Source organism: Pangasianodon hypophthalmus, chromosome 10, assembly GCF_027358585.1.
Source record: "Pangasianodon hypophthalmus isolate fPanHyp1 chromosome 10, fPanHyp1.pri, whole genome shotgun sequence".
Lineage (NCBI taxonomy): Eukaryota > Metazoa > Chordata > Actinopteri > Siluriformes > Pangasiidae > Pangasianodon > Pangasianodon hypophthalmus.
In genome coordinates, this window is record NC_069719.1 from 23281836 (window position 1) to 23292852 (window position 11017).

The 11017-nt window shown below is 40.5% G+C and overlaps 1 protein-coding gene and 1 pseudogene across 25 annotated transcripts in view; one reads left to right on the forward strand and one right to left on the reverse strand.

Moving 5' to 3' along the window:
- LOC113533992 (gephyrin) overlaps window positions 1–11017 on the forward strand; it is a 160434-nt gene that overhangs the window by 108140 nt on the left and 41277 nt on the right. For 12 of the 25 annotated variants that reach the window (XR_004578924.2, XM_053237842.1, XM_053237843.1 and 9 more), the window contains 4 exons: window positions 2704–2805; window positions 3266–3289; window positions 10680–10783; window positions 10880–10976. The exons of 1 other annotated variant lie outside the window; for it this stretch is intronic. Coding sequence is in view for 21 of the 24 variants with exons in the window: in XM_053237842.1 (XP_053093817.1) it covers window positions 2704–2805; window positions 3266–3289; window positions 10680–10783; window positions 10880–10976 (327 nt within the window). In the remaining 3 variants the exon portion in view is untranslated. Of the gene's footprint in view, window positions 1–2703; window positions 2806–3265; window positions 3290–10679; window positions 10784–10879; window positions 10977–11017 lie in introns of those variants that run through there. 12 more of the 25 variants (XM_053237836.1, XM_026926539.3, XM_026926540.3 and 9 more) reach the window with 4 other exon arrangements.
- LOC113534244 (uncharacterized) lies at window positions 3616–3714 on the reverse strand (annotated as a pseudogene).

The window sequence follows — 11017 nt, forward strand, 5'->3', positions numbered from 1 at the left end:
CTGATGAAGTCCTTTGTTATGTTGGCAGTATGTTTTTGGTCATTGTCTTGCTGCTTGGTAAAGTTCCTCCCAATTAGATTTCTCTGTAATTTGGCAGACAGAATGTTTCTTAGACTACTGAAATTATTCTGCTGCTACTATCATAAGTTACATCATCAATAAAGGTTAGGGAGCCCATTCCAGAAGCAGCCATGCAAGCCCAAGCCATGACACTACCTCAATCGTGACTCATCTCAGCCTTACAAATCTTACTGCTGAGAAGTGGTTTACATCTTTTGGTATAGCCTCTATATTTCTGCTCTCAAAGTGTTCTATGAATGGTGGATTGTGATAAATTCACCCCTGTCCTGTGGAGGTTGTTGTCACTAAATGTTGTTTTTAGATTTTTCTTTGCAGCTCTCACAATGTTTGTCATCAACTGCTGCTGTTTTCGGGGATTGTTATATCGTCTCATATTCAACTTTTGATCTCACCTGACCCAAATGCCTTCAGTCTGCCTTCCAATACTTACGGAGGGGACACACACACACACACACACACACACACACACACACACACACACAGAGTCATGGGGAAAAAGAAAATAGGCCATTCTTGTTTAACCAGGGCCAAAATAACAATTGTGTGGCCTTCACCAACTTCTGTAAACAAACCAATAAACTCAAGTGAGCTGAGAACAGAAAAAACAGATTTCAATATGTATTTTTTTCCAAAGGTAAACCAACATTCAGAAACCAGGTGGGAAAAATAATTGCATCCTATAATTCGGTAACATGTAGAACCACCTTTGGCAACAATAACAAGAGGTTTACCAGACTTTTATCAGTCTTTTACATCGTTTTGGAGAAATTTTGACCCATTTTTCTTTACAACATTGCAGTTCATTGATGTTTGAAGGCATTTGTTTGCTGGTATGCTTGGGATTATTGTCTTGTTGCATGACCCAATTATAGCCCTGCTTAAGCTGCTGGACAAATAGCCTCACATTTGTCTCAAGAATATTGTATTTGAACATCATCTGAGTTCATCATTTTCTCAGTGACTGCAAGTTTCCCAGGTCCCGTGGCCGCAACACAAGCCCAGATCATCACCCCTCCACCACCAAGTTTGACAGTTGGTATGGGGTGTTTTTGGTGATATGCTGTGTTTGGTTGTCGCCAACCATGGCGCTGTGCATGATGACTTAACATCTCCAACTTTGTCTCATCAGTCTAAAGGATACTGTTACAGAAATTGTGGTTTGTTCAGATGCAATTTTGCAAACCTAAGTCATGCTGCCATATTAATTTTGGAGAGAAGGGGCTTTTTCCTAGCCATCCTTCCATGATATACTTGTTCAGTCTTTTTTTTTGATCGTGCTGTCCTGAAATATTTAATGTGTTTACAGAGGCCTGTAGGTTTCACATGATGTAGCTCTGTTTTTTTTTTTTTTTTTTAATATCTCTGAGCATTAAGTGGTCTGAATCTGGACTGAATTTTCTGGGACACCCACTCCTGGAACTGTCTTGAAGGCTTTCCATTTGTAAACAATCCTTCCCCTTCTCACTTTTCATTAGTAACACCTGGCTGCTAATCTATTAATGATTGTGGAAGTAGGAAGGGTGTACTTATTTTTTCTGAATGTTGGTTTACAGTTTGGGGGAAAAAAATGACTCCATGTTGAAATCTGTTGTGTTTTTTTTGGTTGTCACCCGAGGTTATTTGTCTGTTTATAGAAGTGAACATACATACTGACATACAGACATACCTAGAGACGTACAGATGGGTGACAAAGTAAAAAATAAACAGTGCCTCTTTTATGGTGTGGGGGCGTTTTGCTGGCATAAATTGGGTCTATTTGTCCCCTTTGAGCAGAGTTATTCAAACTGCCAACCTTTATGCATTTTAACATCAGTGTACACAGAGTATTAAATAGACCTGCAATGAAGTTCCAGTTCATCAAGTTTCTAAAACTTTCCAATTTATTGTAATCCTAATGATAATTAGGATTAAAAACACTGTTTGTTTGCTTTGCTGTACTCTGACTAGCAGTCCTCTGATGCGTTCAGAGAGTTTGAGCAACAATAAAAATGTCAGCACTGTGAAATCTTGTGTGAAATGAAATGTGAGCAGTGTGAAATTTCATTATTAAAACACTAAACAAGGGACAGTTAGACACTAGACAGTATTAGTAGGCAATAAACATCCCATCCCCCATCAACAGAGCATGGGGGTCACTGAATTTTTTGATGAGTATGAAAATGATACTCACAGTCATCAGATCACCACCCAAATTAACACATATGGGAGATATAGAGAGATGTAGAAACTATACAAAGGTGCACCCGGTGGCCAAACACCAAATACGAAGATGCGTCAGGTTGGTTATTCCTTTAATTTGTCACCCATCTGTAGATATTATATACTCATCGATTGTACCATCCTTTTAGCCTTTAAACTCACACCTCCAAACAAGACCTCCAAATGGACTTCTTCCTTGATATAATTACCACAACCCCTTCCCCTACTCAAATCAGTCTGAGCCCCTCCCTTACTCTTCCTCTTTTTGCCTGGCAGCTTCTTTCCTTACCCATTAGGTGCCAGGGCTTCTAGCTGCATTCTTTCTCCATCTGTGCCACTCTTGCCCATACTTATGTCCAGTTTGTACCGCAACTAAGGCAGACGTTGGTGACAGCAGCTGTTTCTATATTCCCCCCGTTAAAGGTAATTTCACCTACAGAAACACAGGGGTGACTTTCCTTGAGGCCATGCCCATGAGCGACAGCGAGGCAAGCAGGCTACCCATATCTCCTCCCCCACGCAGAAGTAAGGAACTGCCTGTTTGCACCCCTAGCTCAGAAAACGGAAATATACAACAAAGTGAAAACCAAAAGCTGGAAAATTGGCGTGCACAAGAAGTCTAAACCTCTTATAATGACACATTTGTCTTTTTCTTGACGTTCTTGCGAGTAGCTAGCTTGAGGCAAATTGGTGTATTCTGATACATTGTTGTATCCAACACTAAACAGAAAAGACACACTAGCTTTGTTTTTTTATATGTTTATGTTCTGTTTTCTGAGAGTGAAGATTTTGAGCTTTTGTTAGTGAGTCTGTGACTTTGTGTAGTGGTGTTGGTTTTGTTGTTTTAGTTTGTGTTGCTGTAATAGCCCTGCCTACCATGCTTCATGCTGTAGCTACATGATCTAAAGCTGCTGTATATCTGGAACTTTATTGTCCTCTCCTCTTCTCTTTCCTCCTTCTCCTCTCCTTTTCTTTCCTCAAACAGCCTTGTACAAAGGTGTTCCTGAGGGTAATGATTGCACACCTTCACTCCCCACTCCACTGAATTCTGGGTGCACACAATTAATGCATCTATAATTCCTCTATCCTCTAAACCTATAAATGTACAGTCACCTCAAGAATTATTGGCACCCTTGATAAAGATGAGTTTAAAAACAGATTATGGAAGGATGTCTGTGGTAATTAACACTGTGAAATCTTAAAAATATATTTTTTTTTGCTCCTGAGTGGCACAACAGTAAAGCATTTGCTCTATTGTCAACGTTTTCTAAACAAAAGGTGCCATGTTCTAAGTTGTTTAACACATCTAAATGTAAATATTAGGAAATGAAAGCTGAAAGTCTGATCGTCCTGATTTTGTGTGTCATCCTTGCACAGGGGCCATGCTAGTCTTCTCTGTATAATTCCAATTTTAATATAGGTGCTGATCATCACCTTGCTGTTCCAATACTTTCAGAGGGGACATTATACATGAACTCATATTCATCTTTTGATGAGTGTATAGCAAAAACAAAAGAATTGGCATTGCCGTTCCAGTACTTTCCATGGGGAACGTATATATCAGGGTTTCCGTTAGCCGGTAAATACTGGTAAAAACTTAATTTGCATGACTGGCAAATTAAGATCCTGCCAGACTCAGTGTGTGGTAAAACTATTCACATAAAGGACATACAAATTAAAAATAAATAAAGTTCTTTTTTAAAGTGAAGATCTGTTCGACACTTCCTTTGATAATGCATGTTTCTTTAAATGAGCATAGACAATATGCTGAAGAAAAAAAAAGTCGCAGTTTAAATGTAGCTGTTTAAGTGTGCTGCCACCGGTGGCTGCCACAGGTATCATTACCTCCTGCTAGCCTCTAATTCATATAGCCACTGCTGTGGATTCGCTGTTTTCTAGCAAATCACAGCTATAGTGTTTGTTTTCGCAAAAAGGAGATGGAAATTAATATGGGATTCATGTAGTCGGCTAAATGGTTCCCAGTTCTCTTTAACATCTGTTTTTATCTGATAAAATTAGACAGGTAGTGAAGTACACATCTTAGATAAATAATGCTACCACCTCTGGTCACAAGGGTTTGGTTGAGGCATGGACAGGAAATCCAGATGTTATTCAATTACAGTGTTATTATATTAGTCAGTGCTAACCACATATACTCTAATATACACTCTATTCGTGTCCAAAATTAAAATTTCCTCTTACCAAGTTAGATACTACTTTATCAATTCCAGTTCAAATATTCTGCTCCTTGTGGAACGCAAAGTGGCTGATACCAAGCCCTAGTGGTATTCACTGTGCAATTCTGCAGTTGAACAATGTTGAAAAAGCCAGAGAATGTGTTGCAAGATAGCATTTGGGTGCTGCTTTAAATTTCAATCGCGTTAAAAAAAAAGATAAATAAAATGTTTATTAATTAGCAGCCAGTCATAAAGTAAGCAGAAGGTTTTCTTGTTCTCGTCTGTTTGTTGTGTTCATAGGCCAGTTGACGATTTTATTTATGTGTATTAAATGTTGACTGTATGCAAAAAATGTTAATTAACGTTAACTTTACCTGATGGTGTAATTCATGTATAGCCCAAAATTTCAGTATGTGTGTATATGTGTGTGTGTGTATGTGTGTGTATATATATATATATGTACATATATATATATATATATATATATATATATATATATATATATATATATATATATATATATATAATTACACACTCATCGTCCACTTTAATAGGACCACCTGTTGTCTAATCAGCCAATCATGTGGCAGATACGGGTCAAGAGCTTCAGTTTATGTTCACATCAAACATCAGAATGGGGAAAAAATGTGATCTCAGTGACTTTAACCGTGGCATGGTTATTGGTGCCAGAAGGGATTAGGGCATAGTGGATAACCAGGAGGTCATGTGATTGCCCTGTTTACACACTCCACAGCTTGAACTGTTTGTCAGCCCGTTGAGCCAGTTAATGGCTTCATCCATGGGAACGCTGGCAACAAGCTGCTATTTAATCCATAGCTGGGGCTGGGGCAGTAGTTGACAAGGTGCCAGGGCATGTCGACATGCCAGTGGGCCTGTGCACCATGTCTCTAGGGCCCACTGCTGCTCCAAGATCCCCTGCAGTTTGGCCTGGGGTCGTAGGATGCCCAGTTACTGTGTGTTGCTACGAGGAGGCACTGCAGGAGTCTTGGTGTTGGAGAGGCTATATACTGGCTGGGAGAGATGCGTTCAGCTCCCATTTTCGCCTCTAGATTGTGTTTGGTTTAGCCAGCAGCAGCAGCTGAAACCCGAAAGTGTGAGCACTGGCTGTGACCACACTGCTGCACTAGACACATCACACATGCCCTCTGGCACAGCCACCAACACACTCCCCAGTTTTAGTTTAACCACCACTGTTCTGGGAATCCTTTTTTCATTAGATTTTAGAGCATGGCTGTGGATATTTGCCCATTCTACCACAAGAGCTTCATTGAGGTTGGGCACTGATGAGGCCTGGGGGAAAGTTGGCATTCCAGTTCATCCCAAGGGTGTTTAGGTCAGAGCTCTGTGCAGGTCACTTGAGTTCTTGCACACAAACCTTGGCAAACCATGTCTTCACACTTTGTGCACAGGGACATTGTCATGCTGGAACATGTTCAGGCACAGCCCCTTAGTTCCAGTGAAGGGAAACTGAGCCCTAACCTAAATACCTTTGCGATGAACTGGAACACAGACTCTGCACCATGCCTCATTGGCTGACATCAGTGAAGGGAAGCTGTAATGTTGTAATGTAATGCATACAAAGATTATCCTCTACAATTGTGTGCTTCCCACTTTGTGGCAAATGTAGGGATCTGAGTGACTTTGACAAGGGCCAAATTGTGATGGCTCCAAATCTCCAAAATGGCAGGTTAGGTGGGGTGTTCCCGGTATGCAGTAGTCAGTACCTACCAAGAGTGGTCCAAGGAAGGACAACCGATGAACCATCGACAGGATCATGGGCACACCCAAGGTGTGGGGAGCGAAGGCTAGCCCATCTGGTCCAATGCCACAGAAGAGCTTCTGTAGCACAAATTGCTGAAAAGTTAATGCTGGCTATGATAGAAAGGTGGCAGAACACAGAGTGCATTGCTGCTTGCTGCGTATGGGGCTGCATAGCTGAAGACTGGTCAGAGTGTCCATGCTGACCCCTGTCCACCTCCAAAAGCGCCTGCAATGGGCACGAGGAAGGTGGCCTGGTCTGAAGAATCGTCTTTTCTTTTACATCATGTGGACAGCCGGGTGCGTGTGCATAGCTTACCTGGGGAAGAGATGGGAAAAGATGGCACCAGTATGCACTTTGGGAAGAAAACAAGCCGGCGGAGGAAGTGTGATGCTCTGGGCAATGTTCTACTGGGAAACCTTGGGTCCAGGCATTCATGTGGATGTTATTTGACATGTACCACCTACCTAAACATTGTTGCAGACCAAGTACACCCCTTCATGGTAACGGTATTCCCTAATGGCAGTGGCCTCTTTCAGCAGGATAATGCGGCTTTCCACACTGCAAAAATTGTTCAGGAATGGTTTGAGGTTCAAGGTGTTGACTTGGCCTCTAAATTCCCCTGATCTCAGTCTGATAGAGCGTCTGTGGGATGTGCTGGACAAGCAAGTCCGATCCATGGAGGCCTAACCTCGCAACTTACAGGACTTGCTGCTAACTTGCTGCAACTTACTAGGATCTGCTACTAACGTCTTGGTGCCAGATACCACAGCACACCTTCAGAGGTCTTGTGGAGTCCATGCATATATATATATATGTATATATGAGAGAGAGAGATTGCTAAACCTCTAAACGGTGTTGAGTCTGCTTGTCTGGAGATTGCAGAGGAAAACTTAGCGCTGTGTGTGGACAAATTTTCAAAGGTCCAGCCTCTAGCCTTAGTTGAGTCAGCTTGTCATCCCATTTGCACAGGGCCTTTACTGCCTATTATTAACTGGCTGATAAATTGCAATAAATAAAACAGAACTGCATCAAAATGAGTCTTATAGTACAGCAACCCCAAAGAAAAATAATGCCTAGTCCCACATTGTCGATTTGCTGTTTAAATTGTTTTGATGTGTTTGAGCGCTGACCGGCAATAGAGAGTAAAGCAAACAAACAGTATTTTGAAGCTCTTTTTTTTACTATTAATATTATTTGTAATGTGTTAGATTTAACACTTCACTGTAGGCCCATTTAAGCTGGTCGGTGTATTTCCAGTCTAAACAGGTTGCAAGTGGGCAAGTGCTAGTAGAAAGGGGCATGTGCTGGTAGAAAAATTAGTCTTGTTAGTGAGCAACTATGAGGAGCTTAACAATCTGTTGAATAGAAGATATTTTAGTCAAGTAAAATTAAGTGGGTTCCATTGCCATTCCATTCTTCATGACCTTGATGCAACATATAACAGTGCATTATCATGGTACACAGGACTACAACATGTGCAAATACACAACAGTGTGAGATGAGTGCAAAACTGTACTTCACAAAACAATAAATACTTAGGACAATAAATACACCAGACGCATGCTAACTAGACAGGACAACAGAACAGTATTCACTAGAAGAACAAGTGCAAGCAAGTGTCTGTAAGCTGGACCTGGTTTTGTAAAAAAAAAAAAAAAGTGTTGCAGTAAGAATGGTATTACAAAATGAGAAGTAAGATTGGTAGGAAAAAGTCATAGCAGCAGATTAAAATATGGATGTGCAGTTATTGTTTGTTTGATGGTGGGTGTTGGGAAGGGTTTGATTAGACCAGGTGGGTTTTAGTGGGCAGCCATGTGTCAAGTAAGCTGACTGCCTCAGGAAAGAAGCTGTTGCGGAGTCTGGTGGTAGTGGCATGGATGCTCTAGTATCTTTTGCCAAATGATAGGAGTGTGAAAGCGTTGGGAGGGGTCATCCACCATACATCCAGTATGGTCATCCATACTGGTGGCCTTGCAGATGCAGTGTTTGTGGTAGGAGGTGTCTTCTTCTTCTTCTTCTTCTTCTTCTTCTCCTCCTCCTGATTCAGGTTTTGATTTTGATTCTGAGTTAAAATGCAATGGGCAGCCTAAACCGTAAGTCATAGAAACACAAAACTTTGTCACATTTTACCTCTTACTCCTTGGCTACTGCTGAATTCAGCTAGACCTCTCCCACTAATTTCCACCATGATGGATTTTTTTTTTTTTGCTAATTTGAATCATCAAACTCTTCAAAAACCTGGTGTCAAATTATTCAGGAGAGTGTGAACCTCAATACTTGTCAAAAAAGTGTTGACATTTGTAAACAGGCCGCCACGTCAATCATTTTAACTAGGCGGAGCATAATTTACTCAAAGAGCTGTAACTCATGACGAAACTTGACAAAGGATACGGGACAAGATTCTGAGATCATGTGCAAAGTAGTTATCTGACCTTAGCTCTGCCTCTATGGATGACCATGCCTTAAACTTTGCACATGATCTCAGAATCTTGTTCTGTATCCTTTGTCAAGTTTCGTCATGGTGATTTGATTTGATTAGCTGATGGCCAATGGCCAGTGGCAGCCATGGTTTTTTAAGTAATTAGCTCATCATCAAAATTCCAATTACAGATTAGCAGTTGTTTCTCAGGAACCGTAAATCTGATCGAGCTGAGATTTGGTATGGTGCATCATTATGCTAATCTGTAATTGGAATTTTGATAATGACCTAATTACTTAAAAAACATTGCTGCCATTGGCTAATAAAATTTCAGCAAGCATTTGACAGGGTTAACATTGAGCAATTGTCACGAATCTTGGTAGCTTCAAGTATGGACCCACTATCTGATGCACTCAAATTGGCCATTGGGAGCGCTATTCATATTTTTGCACACAAAACCAAGCATATCTCTTGGAAGTTAAGGTGTAGAAAGATTTTTTTAGCTTGATTTTATTGCTTAGATTATAGAAAACTGCCTTTTGGACCATTTGGCCACACCCACTAAAATCTATTATAATTTGCATAATATGCAAAACCTACTTTTGTGAACTAGGATTTTTGGCAAGTCTTTACAATATTGATGTCAAACTACTCAGGAGAGTGTGAACCTCAATAATTGTCAAAAATATGTTGACATTTATAAACATTGTGGCTGCCAAATGTCAGTCAATTCTAAGGAGGTGAGCTGGTTTACTCAAATAGCTGTAATGCATGATTGGTCATATGGATTTGAACCAAACTGGAAATACATGTTCAGTACAAGGTTCTGGATGTCTGCAAAGGTTAGGGTGTGGCATACATTGGGGGTGGAGTTTAAGTTCAAATAGCTGCTTCTGAAGAACCATAAGGTAGATTGAGTTGAAATTTGGTGTACTGCATCTACACTCATCGTTCACCTTAATAGGAATACCAATACACTTGTTCATTTATGAAGTTTTCCAATCATCAGTCATGTGGCAGCAGCACAATGCATAAACCACTGCAGATACAGGTCAAGAACTTCACTTACTGTTCACATCAAACATCAGAATGGGGAAAAATGTGATCTGTTTGACTTTAACTGTGTCATGGTTGTTGGTACCAGATGAGCTGGTTTGAGTATTTCAGAAACTGCTGATCTCCTGGGATTTTCACACACAGCAGCCTCTAGAGTTTACACAGAATGGTGCAAAAAACAAAAAAAACATCCTGTTTGTGGAGGGTCTGCAGGCTGAAACACCTTATTGATGAGAGAGATCAGAGGAGAATGACCAGACTGGTCTGAGCTGACAGAAAGTCTATGTAGTCTAAGTCTAGTAACTCAAATAAGCACTTGTTACAACCGTGGTGAGCAGAAAAGCATCTCAGAACACACAGCATATAAAACCTTGACGTGGATGGGCTACAAAAGCACAAGACCACATCAGGTTCCAGTAGTCTGAATGGATTGAATATTTATGCAAGAAGCATTTTTCAGTTTTTTTTTTTTAAGATCTGCTGACAAATAATAAAATTTTAAATTACATAATTTAAAAAATTACTTTAAGAGCATATTGGTTTGCAGTAAAAAATACTGATTGGAACAATCTGTGAAGGGGCCTTTTGTAATTAAGACGAATCTGATGACTTTTAATGCACTTTTTTAAGCCATGGTATCTATATATTTAACTGTAATTAATGTTTAGATTTCCCTCATATTTTAGTAATAGATTACCCTAATTAAACACAAAGAGCTTGATTTTACCCATCTTTTCCAAGGGGGCCAGTAATTCTGTAGCTCACTATAAGTCTTTTCTGATGCAGGAATTGTAGGTCCTGCCCCTGCCCCAGATCATTCCCCTTCGTTCAGATAACTACCTAACATCCTCAACGCCCCCACAAAAGAAAAAACAGGGGGCTTACCTTTAATGTCCCCTTTAATTTTGTATTTACTTTTTCATTACTTATTCTCTCTGTCTCTTACTCCCTCTATTTTTCTCAGGTAACCCAGTGTCAGCAGTTGTCACCTGTAATCTCTTTGTTATCCCCGCGTTGAGAAAAATGCAGGGTATCCTGGACCCAAGGCCAACAATCATCAAAGCCAGGGTATGCACTGCTCTTAAAGTAGAGTTGAGGATACATTATTGAAGGCATATGTCTCTTGTGCTGTGATGTCATCAGCCTGTGACCTTTTCTCCATAGCTCTCCTGTGATGTTAAGTTGGACCCACGTCCAGAGTACCACCGCTGTATATTGACATGGCATCACCAAGAGCCCCTGCCTTGGGCACAGAGTACAGGTAACAGTAAATGCATATGAAATGTGTGTGTATTATGTCTT